General features: G+C 39.2%; 1 protein-coding gene across 3 annotated transcripts in view; it reads left to right on the top strand.

Annotated features, from left to right (window-relative positions):
• ELL2 (elongation factor for RNA polymerase II 2) overlaps positions 1-27687 on the top strand; it is a 74461-nt gene extending 46774 nt beyond the window's left edge. For 2 of the 3 annotated variants that reach the window (XM_025292208.3, XM_044948535.2), the window contains 9 exons: positions 2057-2220; positions 8820-9079; positions 12105-12229; positions 12397-12484; positions 14444-15011; positions 17533-17599; positions 21227-21398; positions 23603-23647; positions 23739-27687. In XM_025292208.3, coding sequence (XP_025147993.2) covers positions 2057-2220; positions 8820-9079; positions 12105-12229; positions 12397-12484; positions 14444-15011; positions 17533-17599; positions 21227-21398; positions 23603-23647; positions 23739-23855 — 1606 coding nt within the window. In that variant the 3' untranslated portion in view covers positions 23856-27687. The remainder of the gene's footprint in view (positions 1-2056; positions 2221-8819; positions 9080-12104; positions 12230-12396; positions 12485-14443; positions 15012-17532; positions 17600-21226; positions 21399-23602; positions 23648-23738) is intronic. The other variant, XM_044948536.2, reaches the window with a different exon arrangement.
• Positions 27688-27703: the final 16 nt, after the last annotated feature.

Raw genomic sequence — 27703 nt, forward strand, 5'->3', positions numbered from 1 at the left:
TCTCTGTTATTCTTGGGATAAAGTCCAAAATCCATACTGTGACCTCCAAAGCCCTGTGTCATGTACTTCTTGCACCTTTTTCAGTCTCGTCTCATTAATTATCCTTGCCACCTCTCTCTGGTCAAACTGAAAACCTGCTCCTAGCTCCCCCTAGGAGAGGTGGCACACGTTGGTTATCCCGCTAGAACGCTTCTGTCCTCCACCTCTCTCTAGTCACCCCTCTAGATCACCTTGGGCACCGCTTCCTCTAGAAGCCTTTGCCTTGTGCACTAGTCCATGTGAAGTACCTTCCTGCGGGTCCCTGCCCCCTGTCATCTGTCACTCTGCATCACAATTTCCAGCGTGTTCATCTTTGTCACTCATTAGAGAGCTCCTCGAAGGAGGGACCACTTCTGTCAGTCTTTGTCACAGCCTGTGCACCTCACACTGCCTAGCCTGCAGTCTCTGCCCAATAAATATTCATGAGATGAATGAACTGCCTTTTTAAAAATAGAATTTATACAGTTGTTAGCAATTTACAAAAATTTTGTCAACCCTTACTTTGTAGCATCATAACAAAGCTACTTCCACTTAAGTTTAGAAATAGAATATCAGGGCTATAGTGACATTTTCATTACTTCTATTTCTAGTCTAAGACAATAGTAATTTCTTCGTAAAATACTAGCATAACTGTTACCATGATCCCCTAATACAGCATGATACTTTAAATACAGAACTGTCTTCCTGGCCAGCATTAGTATTTGTGATTGTTTAACCAAAAGGTTTCTTTTTTTAAAATATTTCTGCAAAAATCTCTTGTCTAGTATTTTTTTCATATATGCTATATCAACAGATTATCTTATAGACATTTAACAATGTAAAAAAATAAATGTAAATATAAAGTTACAAATGTTTAGGGTATTTTGATAAATAGTAACAAACTATGATATTTGGCAGTATTTTTGCCTCAAAATTAATCTAATCTTATGAAAAATAAAAGGAATTATTATGGTGGCTCTGTTTCAGCTAGTCAGTGCTAAAGCATACACATTATGGTTCCATTAAAAGTAAGCTTTTTTTAATCCAATGTTTATCGCAGCACTGTTTATAATAGCCAGGACATGGAAGCAACCTAGATGTCCATCAGCAGATGAATGGATAAGAAAGCAGTGGTACATATACACAATGGAGTATTACTCAGCAATTAAAAAGAATACATTTGAATCAGTTCTAATGAGGTGGATGAAACTGGAGCCTATTATACAGAGTGAAGTAAGCCAGAAAGAAAAACACCAATACAGTATACTAACGCATATATATGGAATTTAGAAAGATGGTAACAATAACCCTGTGCACGAGACAGCAAAAGAGACACTGATGTATAGAACAGTCTTATGGACTCTGTGAGAGAGGGAGAGGGTGGGAAGATTTGGGAGAATGGCATTGAAACATGTAAAATATCATGTATGAAACGAGTTGCCAGTCCAGGTTCGATGCACGATACTGGATGCTTGGGGCTGGTGCACTGGGACGACCCAGAGGGATGGAATGGGGAGGGAGGAGGGAGGAGGGTTCAGGATGGGGAACACATGTATACCTGTGGCAGATTCATTTTGATATTTGGCAAAACTAATACAGTTATGTAAAGTTTAAAAGTTAAATTAAAAAAAAAAAGTAAGCTTTTAACATTTCTCACATCAGTAGTAGATAATTCTTTTAAAAATGAAAGTAGAACTTCAGTGCCCATCAGGACCCTCGTCTTCACTCCAAATACTGTTTTGTTTCATTTTTTTTCCCCAAAATTTCATAGATTTAGTCTCTGAGAGTTCATTTCACCCATTCTATCCAGAGGGGGAAAAAAAAATATGTGATATGAAATGAAGAAAAGAAACTTAAAAGTTTTAAAATAAGCTTTACATTTTAAAATGATTAATATTAGTTATTTTGAATTTTAAAGTTATTATTAAAGCTGCTGATTGTAGAATTATACAATTCCTGCTTGCCTTATACAATTCCTGCTTGCCTTTATTGTGCAAAATGTGGGACATCTCTAACAAGCCACCATCTTACCTGACAGCTCTGGAGCCTCCCAGCTCAATTGCCTGGGATTTATACAAGATAAAATTACAGTGTGTGCAACAAATGACTCATATCAGATGACACGAGAAAGAATGACCCAGGCAGAGGAGGAATCCCGCAACCGAAGCACAAAAGTTATCAAACCCGGTGGACCATATGTAGGTTGGTACAGATATATTTCTCCTTCTTGCTGATTGATTGGAATAATTCAAGGTCACTATAGGTAAATATTGGTAATATTAACTTAATGAAAACACAGAAATTAGTACTGAGAATATTTTTAAAAACATGGTCAAAAGTCATTTGTCCTCTTCATACTGCTGATGGAGTAGATGGAAATTTTACTTCTTTTATAAATCCCAAATCTTCTATTGGCTATTTATTATTACTTTACAGTGCTGGGGACCTGGTCAAGTTACCTTATTATGTAAGACTGTGATGGTGGTGCTGCTGTGTTTGTCACTGGCTGATGTAATTTCAGTGCTGGACAGTATGGTTCTTATTTTGCACTTGTGTGGAGTTTATTTTTTTATAGTAAATTCTATTAGTAGAACTTAAGAGTTTTCTATTAGAGTCAAAGGATCTTTGCACAAGGAATTTTTATTACAAAAGTATAAAATGTGTTTATAGCTAAGCATTAGTTAGTATAATGCTTCTATTGTGATATCATCTCAATTATGAATCCTCATCTCTTCATTAATTAAGAGACTGCCCCACTCCCTTCATTTTTATCATCAGCTCACTCAAGTATCCCTCAAATCAAAGGGAAGACCAGACCAGCCAGATGAGTCTCTCCTTTACGAGCCTATTAACAGTAGTAATAGAATTACCCAGAGTGAGGATAAGCTCTACAAGGCCATGGCTAGTTTAATAACACAAGTCACTGGATAGTAAATGATGAAAGGATATTAGTTTGAAAACATAAATGCTCGCAAAAAGTCTCTTGAATAACCAAATCCCTTAATCAACATCTTTCTACAGTTTTGTATAATTCTACTTCTCTATTTGCCCATTGCTGCCCCAGTTACAATGCATTCAGCTTTGAGAAGCTCCACCAGTATCCTTAATAAGTATTTCTTTGGAACAGAGCCAGTGCTCCTGGGACTTGGTGCTTAGCTTAGATACATTTAGTTTGGTTTAACAACAATTCATGGCTTCCCCAGGTATCTGTACCCACGGGGCCCAGTTCCCTGCCCAGTAAGTTACAAGCAATGAGATTTTTCATCCTCTCTTTCCTACCTGATAAGGTAACAACTTCCAACCTCCTTTCTTTCTTCTTACAAGTAACCTAATTAACTTTAGTAAGCTAAATCTCAAATTGTTTCTAAAATGTACAAGATCTGCACTTAAATTTAAGTGCAAGGTATGAATTTACTGTCCCTGTTGCTTTGAGAGTGTTTTTTAACTCTGTCCAACACTACCAATTTATAAAACATGAGGTAAACTGGTATGTTTGACAAAGGAATAGCAGACTCAAGCCATCAAAATGGTTATTTTTTCTTCCCAGTATAACCAGTTGAAAACCTCCACCTTGATTTACTTTTGAAAATTGGCAGTGATCACTGTACTTTTCCAGGGAAAGATCTTGGGTGTACCCTGTGTCCATGTGTTTTTGTTTGTTTTGTAGGGTTGGTACAGTTCATTCACAGCTTACACAACAGACTTTTCAACACCCAGAGTCACACAGACCTAGTTGCCCTAATGGTGTGGGACTTTTGAAACTTGCAGGGTTTCTTATTGGCACTTCCAATAATTTATATACATTTTTTAGAGTGACCACATAGAATTTGAGGTTATCTAAACTTCTAAACCAGGTTACATCTCTGCCCTGTGGAGACGAGGACATATACGTTCCCCCCGGCGGCGATCTCTGCCAGCCCAGCGCTCTGTTAGCCTTCTCCTCAGCGCCCTGGGCTACACCGTCACAGCACAGTGTTCTCTGGTCTTCAGTCTTGTCATTAACCTCCTCAGCCCTTTATTCTCTAAGTCAAATAACCCCAGCTCCTTTTAACTTTTCTTAATATGGCCCACATCCCAACCCTTTAATTATTCTTATTGCTCTCCTCTGGACTGCCTCCAGTTCTTCACCTCAGAACTCAAAACTGCATACGCTACCCTTAAGAAAAGACTGATTAAAAAAAAAAAAAGGACTGATCAGTTCTGTGTACAGTAGAGCAAAATACTCCAGCTTGGTTCTACTGTATTTGCTTTTTATTTTTTTACTCTTCTTTATTGTGGCATGTTTTCGTCTTTTTCTTTTAATTCTGTCAGGACCAGGCCCTTACCATGTGTCTTTCCTTCCAGGCAGCTCAGTTTGTATCCTCCTGCTTTTTCCAGTATCTCAAAACTGACTCACTCCACTCTTTAAAATGCTTGTCCGTCACCCTTCAGTACTAACATTACTCAGCACTTAACGAGTGCTTCTAATGCACAAGCGACTGGTTAGCACTGTACACGTAGTCAGTCATCTAAAGCTCACAATCACCCCATGAGGTGGGTAATCATTGCCTCTCCATTTCACATATGAAGCTGTTGGTATCAGCAAATAGAAAAAAACAGGAGTTTGGCCTCATTAACAAGTTGCGGCTTTTTTCATAAGACAATAGGAGGTACCTCTTTAGTTCATAATTGAATTTATCTTATGAGATGATAACAGAAATTGACCTCTGCCAGCTTAGAAGCCCCTGTAGAACAAGGTTTCTTTTAATAGTGTCAGCTGGGTAGAAGACAAATAGAAATAACGCTGGCGTCACTGTGGGTTGTGATGGCATTGTGCCAGGCCTCTGACAGTTGAATTAGGGCACAAGCCCAGCTTCAGGGAAGGAAGGCGGAGCTCCTAGGGCTCAGCTGGCCTAGGCAACCAGGAACGTGAGCTTCTATGACCCTCCAGTGGGCTGCAGAGAAAAAAGCAAAGCCTGTATGCCTGGAAAGGAACAGGAGAAGCGTTAACCTAGAAAATATGGTTATCCTTTTGTCAGTACTATGTCCAGTTGTAGTCATGCCATTTATATCAGTGATGAGCACTGTTGTATTGTTATGATCCTTCCCCTTTGTTTAAAACAAAACACTTACCACCTCTAGTTTACCAGGATCTTATGTCTGCTCACTGACTCCTATCTAAATTCTGGAAATTTATTGAATCATAAATTTGTAAGTATGCTAGTTATTTAGGTATATTAAATAACCCAAACAATGTAATTTCTAAGATCCTTTTTCCAGTCTTTCTAACTTCTGCTCCCATCCTCCTTGTTTTTGATGTTAGTACCTATTTGAGTGACTTTGGACAAAATTATTTAACATGGAGACCTTAATTTTCTCAAATACTAAATAAAGGGTTTTGAACTTAGGTTAGCATCTAAGGTCCTTTGTCGTTCCAGCATTCTGTGACTGAGGTTTACATATGTTTTAATAGTAAACCTTTTGAAGAAGTGATCCCAAATGCTAAGTAGTGGAAATGGTTTCCCCTGCAGTAGATCATGTATTTAACCATGACAGTGTCACACCACTGTCAAGGTCCTGCCAGTGTTTTTATTAAAGCCTCAGGTCGGTGTTGCCGGGGTTTCTGGTTAGGTTCCACAGAAAAGAAAAACAACTGCAGAAGACAGCTGCTGTCCCTGCTCTCCTTCGGATGGCCTGCTTTAACACCTTCCTTTCAGATTGTTTACTCAGAGTCATTAAAGGGATAAGTCCTATCACCAGCGTGTTAAATGGAGAAGCTGGAAGTGGACTCCTTGTTAGGAAACAAAACGGTTCAGATTTAGTCCCAGATTACCCAACTCTGTCGGACCTGCTGCTGCTGTTTATATAAGGAGCCCAGGGAATTGATTAGCAGTTGGGTCTGGGAAGAGAATTAGGTTCTCCCACGGGCTTTATTAAAAGGACTTTTCTGAGGCAAATGTAAGAAAATAAAAATAAAGCCTTTCTTCTGCCCACTTTGAACCTGACATTTTCCTGCTCTATTTTATTTATTTATTTTTTTCTTTTTTAACTTTAGCATCTCAATTCTCTAACTGCTTACAGACAATACTGATGTTTTCTTCGTCTGTAGCCTGTCTTCCCTTAAATCAGAGGACTCCTTCCTGGTTAAATTGGCACAAACTGATGGGGAGGCGGGGAGCCAGTGACTTTTGTGTAAAACCCTGTGGCCCAGTGTGGCTCCATTCTTCTTTAATCATTTGAAAGAAATGGGTTACCCTGTGACTGGCTATTTAAAATGAGGTAAAGGTGAAGTGAGTGTTCTGCAGGTAGGAGACTCATGGACTGATGATAGTCTAGCATTCTATCCCAGCTGAGACTCCAAGGCAGTCATATCCCTAACCAGATCCTAATTTCTTGCCAGACATCATACTTAGACCCCTCTTAAGGTCACAGTGAGCCTGCCTTATTTGGCTGCCCTCTGTCCATGTCAGGGAGGGTGGGGTAAACTCAGGAGACCTTGGGGGCTCTCCTGAGACCAGGGACCAGAGGTTGGTCAGACCTACAGAAGAGGTCGGGCAGCCTGCAACACAGTGATAGTCCTGTTTTTGTTTTCATTTCTATTTACCTTCCTTGCTGGCCTGAATTCATTCTAAATCACCAGTCATGGTAGTGTGAGTTAGCTAAAAACCATCCTCCACCCCTCCCCCTCCCCAGAGAGTGTGGGAAAGGGATCCACAGTCAGCTTGGTTTGGGGAAGTGGAAGTTAAGCAGGTTTCAAGGGGGAGGGGAGTGTGGAATTTATATCATTTCCTAAACTTTCCTGACCTTTATTCTTTCTTTCCACAAATTCCTATTAAAATTTCAAGGAATAGTGCTATTTGCTAACACTGTTGCAACTGAGAAGTGGTGGGTTGGAAGGTTTGCAGTTGCCATATTAGAAATTTCAACGTGCCTTCAAACTCGGGCAGCCTCCTCTGCCATCTGCTTGTTCTCTTGCTGTCATTCACTTTGATACTTTGACTTTGTGAGCCATCAAAATCTGATTGACAAAGCAGCCAGAGCTTCGTCTACAGGAAGCTGGCAGCCCAACATGAATCAAGAACAGACATTGGGCATTCGTTCGTAAAACCTTTCCAATAAAAGAAGTACAAGTAGGAAACCTTGGGTATTAATCACAGAAACTTCCAAATACTAAATGAGCACTTTACTCTTTGAGCTTATCCCATTGAAACTCTACTTTTCTCATCTGTGAAATGGGACCAAGGCCTACCTCATCAGGTTAACTGTGAGACTATATTATATGTGTGAAGTTCTTAGCACAATGCCCCACCCTCATCCCGTAATTGGTGCAAGATAAATATTAGTTCCCTGCACATCTGACACTGATCTAACTATCTCTGAAGAAAAATACAGAAACCAGATCTAAATCCACCTCCAAAACTCTAATTGTACCTTAATTTAATAGCTTCTCTTATCCCTGGGCAGTGACCCTTTAATGTTGGTTCCTTTGTTGGTCAGTATTTTGATCTGATATTTACAATTGGTGATGTCCAGATTGTAAAGAAATGTAAGAGCCAGTGAGATCATTCTTTTTCCTTTAGGTAGGATTACAGCAAATAAACAGCCCCTCTGGCCAGGCCATGAGGACCCAGCATGGACAGGACTGCTCTTCAGTAAAGTTCCTGCCCCACGCGGCTTTCACCCAAGGTCACAGCACAGGAGAGACTGCTCTTGCTTCTCCATTGTTTCTAATTGCTAGTATTATCCCTAGTGCAGTTGCTCCACGTTGGCTGTCATTACCGGTTCTTCCTTCTCTTTAACCCAAGGGCATAGAGTTGGAGGCTTTTGTAATGAACTCTGAGATTTCACCTCAGAAATCATAAAGTTAGGGTCAGTCCAGTTTCATTCTCATTTCTGTTTCTTCTGCAAGGAATGGTCACCAGTTGTTGTCAGTGACCAGCCATGTCCTGATGGCTTCACCCACATGTAGAATCCACATAGCCCACAGTATTTTCTAGAAGCAGCCACTTGCCAAACACTTGTCACTGTCAAGTTTAAGCAAACAGTGAGTTGATTGTGTGCATGGCACTGGCCTGTGCAGAACTGGGGTGAGGGCCTCCTCTTACTGCTCCACTCCTCTAACTCACCTGGGTAGTCTCAGCACCACAGAGAAGGGATCTGATTGTCTGGCCTGCTGAGACTGTGTTGTTGGTTGGTTGGTTTTGTTTGTTTTTTGACTCAGAGTTTGTTGTGCTCTGTTGAAAAGCAGTACGCTCGTGAATACCCTGCTGAAGGTTGACCCCAAATTATGACTGCCTCTTCTCTTCGTGGCTTCTGAATCTGAAATTAAGCTAATGACTGAGTTCAGCTGAGAGTATGTCGTTAGTGAGACAAACAGATATTTTCCACATTTAGCATGTTCGTTGTATTCATGTCTGAAAGAAATGACATACAATGTGTAGGTTTAAATTCTGTAAGTAGCACAGGTGAATATGGAAATTATTTCCACCTAACATCAAATGCCTACAGCCTTAAAATGTCCAGTGTGTTGCTATGGTGTATGTCACTAGTTATTATCCATGTGTAGCTAAGTGGCCAAAATGCTTCTATAAGTTTTATTTATTCCAATAAATGATTCTATCATAAAATTCCAAATCTGTATTTTAGGCCATTTATTCAGAATGCTTTCAGTTTGCATATCTTTCTATAAAACAAAAGCTGAATTATGAGGTCTTTATTCCTTCCAGAAATGAAAAGATGCCTAAATCAGTCATGGAAGTTGAGATGCTCATGATGTTACTGCCCGCAAGTGTGTTAACAGTGTCATTTCTGCTGGACTTTAGGGAAAAGAGTGCAAATTCGGAAAGCTCCTCAAGCTGTTTCAGATGCAGTGCCTGAAAGGAAAAGATCAACCCCCATGAACCCTGCAAATACAATTCGCAAGACACACGGCAGCAACAGTGTCTCTCAGCGGCCGTATCGGGACAGGGTGATTCACTTGCTGGCACTGAAGGCCTATAAGAAACCTGAGCTGCTGGCCCGACTGCAGAAAGACGGTGTCAATCAGAAAGACAAGAACTCCCTTGGAGCAGTTCTGCAGCAGGTGAGGAGAGCTGGAGAGAGTTCCGTCTGCCCACCATCTTGTTGGGGAGTTCATTTAAGAAGGCTTGTTATTATTATCGAGTTAGAGAAATTTCAGGATCGTTTTGATCAATGGTATGTGAACATTAGCTTAAATTCATCTTGGTTTAAACATTTAATGAAAAACTAACTGAACAGTTACACTAGGTTTTATAAGTTAGAGGCTTCTGAACGATTGGAAAAAAGTTTCAAGTCCTTATCTTCATTTGGATTAAACAAATTTTGCTTGAAAGTCCATTAAAAAAAAAAATAAGTTTTTGCTGTCTGCTTTTAGTACTGAATGTACTAAACTGTTGCCATACTTTTTACTGGTTTATGTAGATGAAGTTATACAGTGTATTTTATTGGTCTTTGGTTGGTATAAACTAGAATATTTTTACTTACTAAATAATTGTGAATGTCTTACCCTGCATGCTCTTTCTGTCTGTAATACTCGGCCTTTTTCTACCATTGGATATGCTGAAATCAGTCACCTGTCTTCATTAAAGGATATGAATGTGTTAAGTATTAGCTCTGATCAGTTACCATAAAATAACAAGCTTACATATAAATGTAGGTCATTACTTTTGTTAAAGTCAACAGTTCTTCAGGCTGTAACTTCCTGTATTTCTCAGAATGACTTTGGGTCATAAATGTTGGTTAGCATTCAAATCCACTATAAATCACAGTCTGCTTTCTTTTTTTCTAAAGCAGTAACATTTTCAAAGTTCTTAAATTTCATCTTTAAAAAATAAAATACACCTTCAGGTTTCCATCTATTATTCAAGGAATAACATTTTTTAAGTCTGTTTTTTATCTGTTTTCTCTTATATTCATATCATGATACTAAATGTCATGAAAGAGTAAAATCATAATCTTCAGTTCCGGGTTAACCAGTCCCCAAGATATCTTGAGCAATCTCAATGATCTTATTAAGTCATTTGAGTACTTTTTGAAAACACTTAATTTAAATCCATCTGTCACATAGCAGTTTTAAGAGCTCAAGAGACAGGATGAAAGAATGAATGAGGATGAAGGTATAGTTATGTGTGTTCAGTTTTTTGTTTAGAGAAGGAGGGAGGTTCAGGTTATAAGTCACCAAATAATTTGTGGCTGAACTTTCAGAAAGGTTGTAAATTACCTCCTGGGTTAGAGGATGAGAGAACAAAATGATGGCAGAGGCAGTTCACACAGAGGCTGCTACTGATGTGCGTCAGTGGTCATGTGATCGTGTATGTGTATATAATTTTTAAATGTAGGTGTACTTACTTCCTGAGCAAGTGAGGCATGAGTGCCATTACTGCTGACTATCTGATAGAAGCTTGAGCATAGTCTAGATCTGCAGCATAGTCCTAGCTGCAGATTAGAATCCCTTAGGGAGCTTTTTTAAAAATGCCAGTTCTTGGACTTTGCCCCAGAACAACAAAATGGAGCAACTGAATGGATCCTGAGCCACTGACTGAAATAGGGAGTGAAGGAAAAGGAATGCCCGTGTGCAGGGGGGTCAGGAGTCCTGTCTACACGCCCTCTCTTTGGAAGATGTCTGTTAGACATACCCAAATGGAGACGGATATTCAGTAGGTAGTTACATGTAAGGGTCTGGGCCAGAGGGCAACTGAAGCTGGAGTTATAAATTAGGAGCTAGCAGAATGTAGACTGTAAAATCATGGTATTTATTTCACTTTGAGAAATCTGGTTGTATCTCATTTTAATTTATTTTTAAATTTTAAGAGAAGCCTATTATTTTCTACTGTATATCAACATTGTTAGTATTCAGCTGAGCTGTGAGAAAAGCATAAAATATCTATTATAATTTATAGTACTTTTAAAAGACTTGGAAAGAAGTAAAGTTATTTAAAAAGACCATTCCAGTAGGAAAATAAAAGAATACCTCTCTGCCAGCCTTGGAAATGACTCTTGGTTCAGCCCCTGAATCCATACATTTATGTTGTTAATGGAGCCTGGGCCTGGGCGCACAAGGAATTGTAGGAAAAGATTACACTTGCAAATAAACTGGCTGACTAAAAACAGTAATTTGGGGGTTGTTTTGGTTTCTGTTTCCATTTATTGGTTTGGGGGAATTTCAAGGATTTTGAAAAAGTGGTTCTTCAGGAGAACTGGCAGCTATAAGGAGCAAGCTTAGCAAGCCAAGAAGATGACACACAAGATCATCAGAACTGGTTCAGGATGGGGAACACATGTACACCCGTGGAGGATTCATGTTGATGTATGGCAAAACCAATACAATATTGTAAAGTAATTAGCCTCCAATTAAAATAAATAAATTTAAATTTTAAAAAAAGATCATCAGAACTGATACTATTTATGAAGATAATTTCTGTTGATTACTGAAGGGAAAGTTTTGTAAACCAGCATATAGGCACTGTTTGATTTCTACTTAACACAAGTGGTCAGGGACTTGTATGGTGACTCAAAAGTAATGGAGTTAATGTTGTATAGTTGCTAAGTCCTAAATCTTTTGCAACCCCACAGACTAGCCTGCCAGGCTCCTCTGACTAGGGGATTTCCAGGCAAGAATTCTGGAGTGGGTTGCCATTTCCTTCTCCAGGGAATTTTTCCAACCTAGGGATGGAACAGCATCTCCTGCATTGGCAGGTGGATTCTTTACCACTGAGCCACCTGGAAAGCCCCAATGGAGTTATAGCCAGAAATAAATAACAAAGTTGTTAAGAAAACTGTCTTAGATTCCTTTGACTAGGGAAAAAAAATTATTTAAAAAAACCTTCGTCCACTTTTTGCATAATGGTATAATTACTATTTAACATACAGCAGCCATCCAGGAAAAAAAAATAAATATGCATATAAAGTTTTATTTAATTCCCCAAGTGAAGTCAAATAGTATTTATTGAGATCTGGCATATGCAAAGCTAGCAGTCTCTTTGGAGCCATTTGGTATAGTTATTTTCAGTATAAATCCAAAAGATTGCCTGTTTTAGGCTAGGAAATCGCAAAAAGATCTAATGTTCTGTTTTCACACCATGTTCCAGGTAGCCAATCTGAATCCTAAAGACCTCTCATACACCTTAAAGGATTATGTTTTTAAAGAGCTTCAAAGAGACTGGCCTGGATACAATGAAATAGACAGACGGTCATTAGAGTCAGTGCTCTCAAGGTAAGTTCTTTTTTTTTCCCCCCTGCCTTTAAAAATGATGCAAATAAGTAATTATTTTAGTCATTGTTAGTTTAGGGTTGAGATGGAAAAAAAGAAGTAAGGGTAGGCTTTCTATCATGAACATTTGAAAACTGTCTCCCTAACTGGGACATGTGTATGCTTTACAGAAAATTAAACCCATCTCAGAATGCTGCCAGCACCAGCCGTTCAGAATCTCCTGTATGTTCTAGTAGAGACACTGCATCTTCTCCTCAGGTATTGCATAAACTTATATAATCATAGCCCTGAAATGGACTTTAGGTACCATTTTTTTTCAGGTTTTCTGATTTACACGTAAGAGAAATTAGACCCAGAAAAAGCTATATAGCCTCCCTACCCAAAGTCACATAGCAAGTTGTGACTAGCTCAGACAGAGCTCTCACTCTAGAATTCAGATCCCAGCTCCCAACCCAGAACTCTTTGCCACTACATAGCACTATTTGTCATTAAGGTACTTAATGTCTACCTTGCTATTCGGTTCTTTAAGTTTTCATTTTGTTGAGATTATCTACTTTTCCATTTAATCACTAACTAGAAGACAATATTTATTCAGCCTCATATCAAGTCTTAGATTATAGAGAAAATTGAATATATAAGCAAATAAAAAGTTCTGCCATTTCCATATATGTTTTCTCAAAGCATTTTTTGACTAGATCCCAATCAGACTATTCCAGTTAGACTCCATTCCAGCTTAGAGTTTCCCCCTTCAGTTGGAAGAAGGTGTGGAGATCGTGAGCAGCGTAAGAGTTCAAGCCCACCTGGTTCTCAGACCACCTCGAACGCTCTCAGGTCTCTGGGACTAGTGGTGAGACCGACCTGTCTCCCCCAGTGCTGTAGACAGAGTGCTCCTGTCCCTGAACCCCCCTCCTGAGGCTTAGGGAGACGGGACAGAAGTGGGGATCAACTCTCTGACTTGCCTTTTTATTTTAAATACTGTTATTGTTGTTGCTGGATTAGGATGATATTAGCATGATTTTTTTTCTTTACTTTTTTGAAACAGAAATTCCATATTATTTTTATGTACCAGTTGTTAAGACTTATCTTTTAATCCAGTGAAGAGATATATTTAAGGGGGGCCAGGGAGGAAGTGGATAGTATTTCAGCAATGATAGAGATTTATCGAGAAACTATTTTGAAGGTGCTGGTTGTTCCCATCTTAGGACAGGGGAAATAATAAGTAACAGCCAAAATACTTCTAACTGCAGCATCTTAGCACATTCAAAGAGATCAAATAAATGTAGGCTTGTTGCCCTGTTCCTTCCCCTGTTGATTCTGACAACCAATAATGGTTGGTTATATTCAGAGGAGGTTCTCACTGAATATAAGTAGGTCAGCTGTGGCCAGCAGAAGGAGGAGGCCACCTCTATTTAATACACTTCCTGAGTGATATAATCCACATAAATTGGCCTAGTCTCTCAAGTGGAGAAGGAAATGGCAACCCACTCCAGTACTTTTGCCTGGAAAATCCCATGGATGGAGGAGCCTGGTAGGCTACAATCCATGGGGTCAAAAAGAGTCAGACACAACTGAGCGACTTCACTTTCACTTTTCATTCTCATGCATTAGAGAAGGAAATGGCAACCCACTCCAGTGTTCTTGCCTGGAGAATCCCAGGGACAGAGGAGCCTAGTGGGCTGCCGTCTATGGGGTCACACAGAGTCGGACACGATGGGAGCGACTTAGCAGCAGCAGCAGCAGTCTCTCAAGGAATTGAGGGTGGGGTTACATGATCAGAAAGTATAATCTGATATATCTCTTCAAGAAACATGGTAGGGGGGCCTTCCCTGGTGTTCCAGTGGCTAAGTCTCCATGCTCCCAATGCAGGGGGTCCAGGTTTGATCCCTGGTCAGGTAACTAGATCCCACATACCCTAAGTAAGACCCAGTGCAGTCAAAAAAATAAATAAATTAAAAAAAAAAAAAAAAAGAAACAAACCATATTTTCCAGATTCTGTTTTTTTTTGCACTAGACATGAAAACTTATTGTAGGTTGTGCCTTAAGCTCAGAGAATAGTTAACACGATGCTGGTGATGAATTTAAATTGGTTATAAATTTAAGTATGAATAAAATTACTCAGTTCATATGGTAACGAGTGACACATGTATTACATTTTAGTGCAAACCGGCTCATTTATTTTTTTTTTCTTCTCTGTTTCCCCCTCACCACCATCCCTAGAAACGGCTTTTGGACTCAGATTTCATTGATCCTTTAATGAATAAAAAGGCTCGAATATCTCACCTGACAAATAGAGTGCCGCCAACATTAAATGGCCATTTGAATCCCACCAGTGAAAAATCCGCTGCAGGCCTCCCCCCGCCCCCTGCAGCTGCTGCCATCCCCTCGCCTCCACCGCTGCCTTCAACCCACCTGCCTGTCTCCAACCCGCCTCAGACTGTAAATTCTAACTCCAATTCCCCTAGCACTCCAGAAGGCCGGGGGACTCAAGACCTACCTGTTGACAGTTTTAGTCAAGATGGTAGTATCTATGAGGACCAGCAAGACAAATATACCTCTAGGACTTCTCTGGAAACCTTACCCCCTGGTTCAGTTCTACTAAAGTGTCCAGAGCCTATGGAAGAAAACCATTCGTCTCACAAAAAGTCCAAGAAGAAGTCTAAAAAACACAAGGAAAAGGACCAAATAAAAAAGCAAGACGTTGAGATGATTGAGGAAAAGGAAGAGGACCTTAAAAGAGAAGAGGAAATTGCCAAGCTGAACGACTCCAATCCGGATTCCAATGAAGGTATTTTGCATTTGTAAAAACCCAACTCTGTGGGTTAAATGAACAGGAAGAGGGGACTGTGCTGAGTGTGAGAGTGTGCTGTTTAGAATTAGTAATGCTTTTTTATCAAATGACCTGCTGTTTAGTTATTAATTTTAGTATTGTCCTTTGGAGCAAGTTTCTTTGTCTTCCGTTTTACAGTAGTCATTTTCTGTCTCTTCTTAGCCAACTGTTAACCATGGTTTTCTGTATTTATTAATAAGATGGTGACATCTGAAAATGACCTTTGGTCCTCCAGGGACCCCCTTTGAGAAGGTGGACTTTGTTGCTCTTCTCCAGAGCTGCCACAGTACTGCGCAACCTCAGCGTGACCTATTATATGCCATTCTTGAACTGATTTAACCAGACACACAATTAGCAATAAAAATACTCATTTCCTTCTTTGCCAAAGAAACAGGGTCAACCCTGCTTTAATTAATAATAGCACAGGGGAAATGTCAAATTCTTTATAAAACAGGCGAGGTAAAATTACATGTGGAGATCCGTAGCATCATCTTCATTCAGAGTGAAAGCAATTTGTCTTGTGCAAGGCTATTTGTGACTAGCTTGATTGATTTGAGTGTTTTTTCTCCACCCCCCCACCCAATTTTGAGAACATTGTTTGAGTAAACTAACATCAGTTGTTATTAATAAATTTAACCATTTCAAATTTCTGGAAGCTTTAAAAGTCAAATATCTAGAGACCCAAAGAAGCCTAAAATCATGCTTTACTTCTGAAGAACAGTTAGTCGGTAGAAACACTGCTTACCTAAGGTGTAGCAGTCTTTAAAACCTAATGACATAATTAGATTTCTCTTAGTCCATATATTTAAAACGTAATGTCTTACACACCAGCATAGAGAAGATCCATGCTCATCATTTAGGACTGCTACCAGTTTTAAACCCAGCATAACTAAGGTAAAATTCCCCAGAAAAATTCAACTTTAGAAAATGTACTTCAGTGACTAGACTTTAAGGAGTTTTATCTTTATGTGATTCACCCATAATACTGAAAGCCTGTGGTACTTAGATTTAACTGACCGTTTTAACCATAGAAGAGAAGTTTGGATTATGGGGATAGTATGATTCAGTGCCTTTACTGACGTGGATTGAGTATATTGCCCATCAAAGCATAGCTGTTGAAATATTTAGATCAGCGTGGTAGTATATAGTAGCCCAAGAGTCAGTTGTAAGCTTTTTCCCTCAAACACTATCATACTTGAAGTTGCCAGATCAAGAAAAGAAAAGAGAATAATGAAACTTTGTGCTCAGTGAGCCAGATTCCTGGGTATGCTCCACTCCACACTTCCCACCATCAGAAGGTAATCCTGAGTCAAAGGCATCTGCTGGGAGGACTGGATCCCAGAACGTTGAGTCCTACAGCAGAGTTTGACTATTTTCCCACTTGGAAGCCGAGAGAAGCAGACCTAGTCTCTAAATCCTTCACTAAGGATGGACCAGCAGACCCACATGCTGTGCACCCATTGAAATTTATCTGATGTCTGCGGCAAAGGAAAAGCCAGGTGACAAGCACTCAATGCCTTTTCCTTTAAGACTCGGGCTGTTGTAAAAACAAGCTTTTACCTAAGCCTGAATCAGATACGCACACACAGTAAGTCCACAAGGTCTGCATAATTTGTTTGGTGTGGTTTGTCCTTTAAAATATTAAACCAAGAAATTATTAAATACTCACTCTTGTTTTATATTGAACATGTATGTTTTGCCAGCAGGCAGGGCTTGGGTTTGAGTTACTAGTTTAATTCTACTTTGAATGATAAAAAAAATTACCCTAATAAAAAATCTAAACATACCCTCTGGAAATGGTACATTCAAACAAATGGAATACTGAGGGATTCAGAGAGTAATTCTGAGTGACTGACTTGATTTATCTATTTATTTTGGCCTCGTAAGAAAAAAACCATGTAGTACTATGAGGGTTAGAGATTAGAGGAGTGTAAATTGTTCACTAATAACATTTTAAATTACTTTAAATTGATGGGAAGACTTCCTGCCCAATTGCACTGTCTGCATACAAAAAGAATAGCAGCAAAAATACAGTGATGGAAGCAGTCTGCTACCTGACTTCATTATCTCATCTGCCTTATTTGAATCCTACAAAAAGTAGATGTTGATATAAAGTTTGTATCTCCCATTGTCTGGCTGCATCTGCCACCACAGTCTTTGAATTGCTGGGCAGATGCCACAACTGTTGTGGAAAGAATAGAAGATTGACCTTGGGTTAAGATGGAATTCCTTTATTGTGCAGACACTGCAGTAGCCAGGGTGCTTTCAATGCCTGGCGTCGGTTCTGCTGGCGCTGGTGATAGGGCCTCTATTGTTCGTGCTCAATTGTATTCCTTGCTCACTGTTGCTTATTGAGATGGAAGAATAGAATTTGAGGAAAAGTGTTCCAGATGTTTCTGATCTATTTTAGAATTATAGGCATTTTGTAACCATACTGTTTGGTGAACGCTTGAAAAAAAATTTTTTTTCTTTTTTGCAGGAGTTAAAGAGGATTGCACTGCCTCCACGGAGCCTTCTTCAACAATTGAACTCCCAGATTATTTGATGTAAGTTCAAATGTCTGCCAGTGGGGGAGAACTGTTCAATTTTAGAAACTTTGCCAACTCTTTTCCCATAATTTGCAAATCAGAACAGTAAGAAGTTCAGAAATAAATAGAGTCCTGGAGCCACCCCTGCAATTGAAAGGCTGCCATTAAGCCTGCTCATCCCCAGTCCACTCTTGTCGGCTTCAACAGGTTGTGCCTGCCCCTGCCCTGAGCTCTGCTCAGTGGCCTTTAAGTATAGAGAAGCCTGTCCTTTGTTCTGAGGCCAGGCCAAGCATTTGATTATGGAAGATTTCAGGGATCTTACGCTTCAAAGCTGACAGTCTGTCAGTGCACAGTCATTCATTTGGGCCCCCAAAGGGACAGTTTATTACTGTTAAAGTGCTTCAGCCTCTGCAGTTAATACAAAGGAGAAGGCAATGGCGCCCCACTCCAGTACTCTTGCCTGGAAAATCCCATGGACGGAGGAGCCTGGTGGGCTGCAGTCCATGGGGTCGCTAAGAGTCAGACACAACTGAGCGACTTCACTTTCACTTTTCACTTTCATGCATTGGAGAAGGAAATGGCAGCCAACTCCAGTCTTTTTGCCTGGAGAATCCCAGGGACGGGGGAGCCTGATGGGCTGCCGTCTATGGGGTCGCACAGAGTTGGACACGACTGAAGTGACTTAGCAGCAGCAGCAGAGATAGGTGGCTTTTGATTTAAATAAAGCTGTGCCATAAAATTAAGAGGAGAGAGCAGTAAAATTTGCTCATTTCGCTCTAATACTAGTTATAATGTTTTTCTTGTTGTGACAACAAGTTGCTAAATGCTAAGCTGGGGACTTTCTTATAACTGGTCATCACAGAAATTATAACTTGGACACATAATTCTAGCTTTTTTTTTTTTACAGACTCAAAGGCTTTTGTAAGAAGAAAATAATTAAGTTGCAAGAGTCTAGAAAAATGGAGAGTGAAAGAACACACAGATTTACTCACCAGTAGCTTAGAAAATTAACAGATAGCTTACATGTAGACTAGAAAATGGAACCTGGGCTGTATGAACATTTTTTGTTTATCAGTAGCATCTCATGGTGTGCAAAGTTAAACTATGCGGTTTAGTGCTCCGTGTCTAATGAAACGTTCATTTCCAGAGTAGAAAACATTTTACACTAAAAATGTGTTACTTTGCTTAACAGTAGTGGTGAAAGCTATACTTATTTGGGAATGATACAGCATGGAATGATAATGCCGGTTATCATCTCTTAACTAAAAGGAATCCAGGAAACCATGCTGAATACTCTCTCATCTTAAAAGTCTGTGTTTGGGGCCGGGGTGTGGTGGGAGAGCGGTGAGTTGGAAAAGCTACTGCCACTGAGTTGGCCTGGTCAGGGATGGATGGGGGACAGTGACTGGCTCCACTGATGTGGGGGGTCACCTCTCCAAATGCGTTCCCTTTCAAGTCTTGTGAAAGGTGGCCCCCTCAAATAACAGCTGCAGTGCTGTGCTCTCATTCTCTTTCGACGGATTTTGAATTCCTCTTATACAATAGTAATACTGCTGTATATTTGTTACATAGAACAAAATCTTGTGGGGAGACTCAAAACTAATTCTAACCATTCCCTCATGTATTCAGAGTGTTCGCTGTGTTTTGTCAACTTAAGCAATTAATTCTATACTTAATAAGTTGTTTCTAATTTACTGATCTACAGATGGTTGCTGCAGATATCTGCCTCTGCATTTCTATATGTTTATCATTTCTAGCTCTTTTAAAAATCATGAAAATATATAACCTCCATGATTGCTTAATTTACTTAAGCAGTTTATTTTAACCAAAGCTATCTTTTATAAATACTGCAGATTTTCTTAAAATGGTGATAAAGCATGAAATTTCAGAAAAATCACTAAAAATATAGAACTTAAACCTGTTTCTTAAGAAAACCAAAAGGACATCCTATAAAACCCTTAATGACCAGCCTCTGAATAATTCATACTGAACCACAACAGTCCTAATTTTTTTATAATATGAACACTTCTTAATAAGACTGTGGTTGTGACTTATCCAAAGTATTTAACATTTTATTCCATCACTACATTAAGAGCCAACTGCAGAACCATAACAATTTTTATTAAAAATAATGAAATGCTTTTCATTAAAATGTCAGTATAACCAAATAATCTTCTATAATAGCAACACAACTGCTGGCCACTTTGGTACTTTTTTCCCTAAGGGGGTAATTAAATTAAATAAGGAAGGTGTGGCCTCAGGTGTGATTTTGAAGAAAGTGGGATAAATGTTTTATATAACAAATGGAACCTGAGTTTCAGCTAAGCCATTTTGCTTATGAATGCTTATCCCCAGGAACCTTTCTAGAGAGGACAGCTTCCCTGCTTGGCTGGTGAGGTTCCTTTTATAGCACGTATACTAGCAGGGCGGCTTTAAATCAGCATACTACCACTGTCTCAATTACACTTAGAAAATTAAACCTCCACACGGTCTAACTCAGCAGGAATAAAAATATTAATGAGGACATTAAGGTTGCTCACTGCATCACTTTTCTCACATTTGCAAATAGACATCTGTGCTATTTTGCATTTTAAACAAAACTGGTAAGATTGTCTAAAACCATTCTTGAGAGGACTGAACTCCCAAAATCTTCTTTAGTAAAGAATAGATGTATACCCCCAGGGCACCCTGAAGCTCCTGCCTGAAATTGCTTCAAAATCTCAGTTTTTATCTCAAAAAATCAAGGGAATTTTGCATCCCATGACAGGAGCACAGACTGCAAAGACCCAGATCCACAAATGATATAAACTTTAATATTATTGATTTACTTACCACCACTGAACAGACTGACACTGGGAAGATGACCTTCATTCTCTAGGTCCCTAGAGATACTCACACCCTGAAGTAAAATATTTGTAGCCTTTCTATTAAGAAAATAAACTGATAGTATAAAACTGGCTTTCTGTTACACATAGTATGGCAGTAAAAGTTTGAAAAGAACTAGAGAATTATTCCTTTTATCCCCCTTTTTATTTTTCCTGCTCTCTTATTTTTTTTTTTAATGGTAGAACAATCCCCCTTTTGTATTTTATGTTTGCCTTGCCAGAAATGGGAGGAAAGGCAGAGGGAACGGCCTGAGGCACCTTGCTGGCAGCAGGTGTGCAAGGCCAAAGACAGAGACTGCCTCTCATAAAGCAGCGGGTCTAGAGAGCGCTCTGCCTTCAGCCCTTGGTGACTGTGTGGCATTCTCTGGCCTCTCGGTCCCCCACCAGCCCTCTGCTCTCCACGTGACTCTAATGGACGGGCTGGCCGCTGCCGCTAACGTGGTAGTCAGTTATTTCGAGCACAGAAAGCCTTAGGAAGCTACCTGTGTAAGTGCTGTCTTCTAGTTGCACTGTAATTCCATTGCCACCATGGTTTTGTTTTATTTTCCCACATTTACTCTCCTTCACTGAGGTTTTTAAACTCTGCTGTAGGATAGTTTCACTTGAAAGGTCTTTGAAGGAGTGGCAGGCTTCAAGCAGTGGTAGAGTGGGACTCAACCTAGGGAAACAACGCACAGATGTGGTTTCCAAATATTTGGCTTAAATATTGTGCGTCATGTTTGTTCTACAGCTCCTCTCCATTTACCTTTTGTCTTATTAGAAAATACATTGCCATCGTCTCCTATGAGCAACGCCAAAATTACAAGGATGACTTCAACGCTGAGTATGATGAATATAGGGCCTTGCATGCCAGGATGGAGACTGTGGCTAGAAGATTTATCAAACTGGATGCACAGCGAAAACGCCTTTCTCCAGGCTCAAAAGAGTACCAGGTAAACACATGTGTTCCTCAGTGGACTGACTTCATATTTTGCCTTCTTCCTTTCTCTGCCCTGCCCATCCCCAGACGTCCTGCTAGCCTTCAGAGCAGGTCCTTTCACAGACCAGCCTCTCTGCAGCTTTTGGCCTTGACTTAGAATTAGCTAGGAAAATAAATATTTGAAACAGTTCTTAAAAATAAGTAACACAATGAGCCTCTATTTCCTCCAATGTAAAAAAAAAAAAATCACTATTTTTATATAATATGTATAAAATATATAATGTATACTAATATACTTCCCGTGACATAACATGTAGTGTACTAAGAAAAACACAGATGACTAAATAGGGGGAAAAAAAGCTGGATTTGGGATTCATCAAAATATTTGATTGCGTTACCTACTCAACTCAGACTATAGTTCTTATATCTGATACTATTCCCCAAAATTACTATTTTGAGTAAATTTATTTATTTTAAACCTCAGTCTGGCATAGAATATTAAAGGGAGCCTAAGACCACTCAGGTTTGGGGTTTAAGTGATGAAAAGCTGGGTGCTTCCAGCTAGTCCAGCTACTGACATTTGTTAGCAGGTATTAATCCGTTCTCACTTAACTACCTTAAGTGGTAATATTACTACAGCTGACACCGAGCAGGAGAAGCCTCACCCGCCTCCACAGTGTTCTTAGAGCCCTCAGCCAAAGGACTGGTATAAATGGGAGTTCCCCTCCTTGTGTAGGACAGATAAGTTTGTCGCACTTCACAGCCACAAATGGTGTCTCCATCATAGTCCACTGTTGTTCCAGCAGGAACCTACCCAAGAAAAAGCACCTATGCCCTGAAAGTGAAAGTCACTCAGTTGTGTCCAACTCTTTGCAACCCCATGGACTCTTCAGTTCATGAAATTCTCCAGGCCAGAATACTGGAGTTGGTAGCCTTTCCCTTCTCCAGGGGATCTTCCCAACCCAGGAATCGAACCCAGGTTTCCCACATTGCAGGCAGATTCTTTACCAGCTGAGCCATCAAGGAAGCCCTAGAGATTCACTATATCTTCTATTAGTGGGCCATCTTTTAAACAAGCTGCCTAAAGTTATAGAAGACTTTGTAGAGGAGTGGGTGGTTGGGAGTGCAAGAAGTTAGTGATACAGTGGTTAGGAGGTTTTTTTTTTTTCCTTCTATATAGTTATTTACTAGGGTACCACAATTATATTTAAACTAAAATGTAATTCTAAGAATTGCTTAGTGGTTAGGAGCAAGCTCTGAAGCCAGGAGGCTTGCCTTTGGTTCCTACCTCTGCTCTACTTGTGTGACCTTGGGAAGGTTACTTACTTGCCTGAAAATACTCAAAATCCCATCCATAGAGTGAGATGATTATAGCTGTGCAGAACAAATGTAAGCATTTGGAAACTGCTTAGATGCATAGTATATCAGGTCATATGGTACATAAAGGTTAGCTCTTCCCTTGCAACTCAATTCTCCTCCCTAGAGGAAATCAGTATTACCAGTTCCCAGTGTATTCTTTCAGAAGGCTGTGTGATTATAAGATATACACAAGTAAATTCACAAATATACCATATTTAATTGAACCTAAGATGTCATCATCAATAAGATGCACTGTTGTCTTATGTTCCAGTAAGTTGAGATACTTTATTACATTATCTGATTTCATTAAAAATTCTCAGAACATAATATTTTGTTTCTCCCTTATAAACAAATGATACCAAACTATATAAAACTGTTTGTACTTTGCTTTTTTCATTGAACAACATGTATCTTAGAGAACTTTTTTACGTAAGCACATGCAGCACTCCCCTCATCTTTAATGGCCTCTTAGGATTCCTTCGGAGAAGGCAGTGGCACCCCACTCAAGTGCTCTTGCCTGGAAAATCCCATGGATGGAGGAGCCTGGTAGGCTGCAGTCCATGGGGTCGCTAAGAGTTGGACACGGCTAAGCGACTTCGCTTTCACTTTTCACTTCATGCATTGGAGAAGGAAATGGCAACCCACTCCGGTGTTCTTGCCTGGAGAATCCCAGGGACGGGGGAGCCTGGTGGCTGCCGTCTATGGGGTCACACAGAGTCGGACACGACTGAAGTGACTTAGCATAGCATAGGATTCCTTTGTATGGATTAGTGGATGTTTGCTTGCCAGTTGTGAGTTATCTGTTTATACCACAAAGAAAAAAAGTTCTCTTTTGATTTCTAATTATTACTTTTCTAGAATGTTCATGAAGAAGTCTTACAAGAATATCAGAAGATAAAGCAGGTAGGTATCATCACTATTAGTTTTCTGACCTCATTGAGAAAGTATTACGAATTCCATAGTCTTACCCCTGTTTTGTTTTTTTCATCCACAGTCTAGTCCCAATTACCACGAAGAAAAATACCGATGCGAGTATCTTCATAACAAGCTAGCTCACATCAAAAGACTAATAGGTGAATTTGACCAACAGCAAGCAGAGTCATGGCACTAGAGCTCTGCTTGGACCAGAAGATGTGAATAAACTTAAGCTTATTTATTTAAAATTCCAAATGAATTGCTCTCAAAATTCTAAAAAATGAAACTTTGCCTGTTGAAAGTTTCAGTATTAGTAAACTTGAGTTACCTTTTCTTTTTTTCCTTGCTTTCCCATTTTACTTTGCTTCCTTGCATTTTTGAAGCTGCTTTTTCTGGTCCTTTCTTCACCTTTAAGACTTGTGTTTTTCAATAGAAATAATTTTTTTTTTAGATATTGGGGATCCAGTGTCTGTACTTCAAATCAACTTTTTTCCTTAAAAACTGTGTTTGTCATTAGAAATGATTTTCTTTCTTTTTTTTTTTTTTTTTTTTAGATATTAGGGATCCAGTGTCCACACTTCAAAGTTATGTATGTTTTAAAAAAAAAAAAAAAAAGGCAGTAACATGCAAGGTGAAATGCTTTTGGATAAACATAAGCCTATTTTCTGACCTTTCTTAATGCGAACTCTTTGCCTTAAATGGTAGAACATTTAGAAATTTGCACAAAATACAAAAAAAAAAGTTAAAACATTGTTTTGGAGGGTTAAGAAATAGAAAGGTGTGTGAGTACGTGTATAGATCTGTATACACACGTGTATATATAGGCTGACTTGATCTAGAACAGTAATCGCCCTGCAAGTTAACCCCCCATTGCAATGGTTGCCTTAAGGTGTTTGCTAGTTGTGTACCTAGTGTGGTTACTCATTAGCTACACTGCTTCCCATTTGATTAGAGCAGTGGGAAGTACACTGTGGCCTACCAGCGTCTGAACGCGTGTGCTCGACCTGTGTGTGTGTGCAGAGGTGGTATGGATGTGAGCGTGCATGGAGGAGAAAAGCTGCTACTCTCAGTAGGCCAAACGCTCAGGTGAAACAACTGACGAGTGTTACTGTAGGTGTTTTTTTTTTTCCTGTCAAATTGCTACTTCTATCATGGAAGACAAAAAGCATTTCCATTTCAACCGTTTGTCAGCTTTATTAATGTTGGGCAAAATTGAGATGTTATGAAAATGAAACAGATCTATAGTTTTGGGGCAAAATTATAACATGAAATGTGTAGGTAACCTATTTATATACTGCTATAAAGTATTTTTTGAAGAGAGATATGCAAAGAAGCTATTACCTACATGAAATGTATATTTAAAGAATTTTTTTTTTCATCCTGGGTGCCAGGAATATAAAACAGAGCGGATATATTTAACCATAACATACTGTGATTCATCAAACAGCACAAACTTTCATTTCATGGAGTTTATCTGTTGACGTTGATTTAAACTATCATTTGTTTTATCGTGTGGGAACATAAGTTATGTGGTCAAAAATATAAGGGTTTTGAACTAATGTTGATACAAGTTGTGTTGTCTTATCGTATTGTTTTTCAAAGTGCTGCCAGTTTAAAAGGGAAGCATTATGTTTACAAATATGTTTTGAAATGTTTGCCAAAATTTTGGTGGTATCTTTAATAAAGATGTTTGTCTCCAGCATCCAAAAAAATATATAACTTCGTTGTGTATCGTTGTAAACCAGAAAATGCTGGTATCCAAAAAAAACCTGAGAGAACATGTAGATGGAATTTTGTCTTTGGAGTTCCAAAACATTAACATGAAAGAGTAAATAATATGGTAAAAGTACACTATACAAAGACTACAACAAGGCCCTGTGCACTCTAACTCTAATACATTACCACAGAAATTTGATTTCTACATAGCATGGACCTCTTAGGGAATTTGATTTTTTTTTTTTAAGCATTGAGATCCCTGGTGCTCTTCCTTTTACCTCAGAATTGGTACAATCATTGTGTTCATTGATATCAAACTTTCAGTTGGGAAAAAAAAATAGGAAAAGAAACTGGGGATAAAGTTGGTCCTCACTTCATTATGGTGGAGTCTCCTGAGGGATTCTTCCATAGGTGATGACCTCATAGAGGTCATTTCTTAGACATCGTGGCCTTTTAATCAAAGACCGTGTGCTGCTACTTGCTGTGAGTGGTGTTTCTCAAAAGCAAGGTGCTCGGGCCACTTGCATCCCCCAAATTAGAATCTCTGGAGATGGGGCCCACATAGCCACATTTTCATAAGTATCCTCCAAGTGACTTCTGCAAGCTAAAGTGTAAGAACCTTTGGCTTGGAAGTGACTCTAAACATTTAGGTCTCTAAATCTCAAGGTCTTGAACTGAAATTCAGCTGGTTGTTTTTGTTTTTTTTTAAGCCCATCTCTCAGCAGGCGCAAATCACTTTTCCTCTCAACATCATTTGAGGCACCCTCAATTGTTTCACTGCCAGCTCTTACTTTAAAACTTGTTTACAAATAAGGCAAGCCTTCCAGTTGGTTGATTGTTGGCCCTTGGAGCTCCTACCCACCTCCATCAGCATGTCTTCTGGTTTACAAATTGGGTAACAATGGAAGCTGGAGATGCTTTCTGAAAATCCAGGATTGCACGCCCACAGACTTGACCACCTACCTATAAAAGCCTTAATTTAGATGTTTGTTGTGTACATTGGGCAGATCCTTGCAAAACGTGTATCTGTCTGTCTTGCAAATTTGAGAGGTGTAAATCTCTGAATCTGCTGTTACCTGAGACTGCATCTCTTTTAAAGATAGGCATAGGCCTATTAAAATATTTATATTTATAATCATCTTTCATCTCCTACTGCAAGATTTTTAGATTCTCTCAAATAATTGCTGCAGGAATGGGTGGCCACGTAGTTACTACTCTGGTAGAATTTATTTAGGTTTTGTTTTAGTTCAGTTTTGTTTTGTTTTTTGAGAGAAATAGTTAAGTGTAAAATAGCATTGTCAAGATGAGACAATGACTTATTATTTGTTCATCACATTTCACCTAAAATAATTTGAAGCACTCTTGAAGATTTTTACCAACACCCATAAATTAACTCCAGAATGAATGAGCAGCTGATTTAATACAAACCAAAAATAGCATCAAGTAGATGTGGTTTTTTTGTTTTATGTGAGGTTTCACTTCCTGCCTTGTTGCTTATGTATCTCCCTTGGAATACTTGAGAGGGGTTAATACCCTCGTAGAGATGAATGTTCAGAACTTGCTCTCACAGAAGTAATTGGTGTCGTCAGTTGATATCATTGCTGCGTGCATTAATTATAAAAATCCAGTATTAACCTTCCTTCATCTCTGACTGATCTTTTAACCTTTATAGGAGTTTTCTTTCCCCTTAAAATATTTCACCTTATTCTGTCAAACAAATGCATATTTTCATGTTTGAAGTAAGGTGTTGAAATGAGGTTTAGACACAAATGGTGCATCAGTTCCGACCCTCCGCTTGGTTGCCTTGCCCTTCCACTAGTGTGTTCTTTGCTTCTGGAACTTGACTGAAACTCTCCAGCCAGTTGCCTTGTCTTGCTGGCCCCATGAGTACTGAGTCACGTATGTGTGGTTTTGCCTTTAATACTTTTAAGGTTCTTACAGTGTATCACTTGCCTAAGTGTTCTAAATCCTTCTCTTGTGTACCCGATGGGGAAAAATCAACAGCCAGCTTTGAGAGGAACCTCTTGGGAACAGTTATTAACTGACACAACTAAATGAAGGCAACAGAAGATGTTATCAGTGTCCTCTGTAACCTGAAAACTGAACAAGGCTATGAGGCTCATTTCAAAATATTTTGAAGTGTTAAAAAACCTATACATATATATCTACGCTGTTTTCGGTTGTTCCACCCAAACCGTTTTAGGAAGGTAAGATGTCGCAGGGACTCTTCAGTTGTTAACTGAGCTCAGCAGCTGTGGTGGCCCCTGTTGTTCTACACCAATTTCAGTTCAATAAAAATGTTAACTTTGCAATTCTGATGCTCATTTT

The sequence above is a fragment of the Bubalus bubalis genome, chromosome 9 (assembly GCF_019923935.1).
Source record: "Bubalus bubalis isolate 160015118507 breed Murrah chromosome 9, NDDB_SH_1, whole genome shotgun sequence".
In the NCBI taxonomy this organism is placed as follows: Eukaryota; Metazoa; Chordata; class Mammalia; order Artiodactyla; family Bovidae; genus Bubalus; species Bubalus bubalis.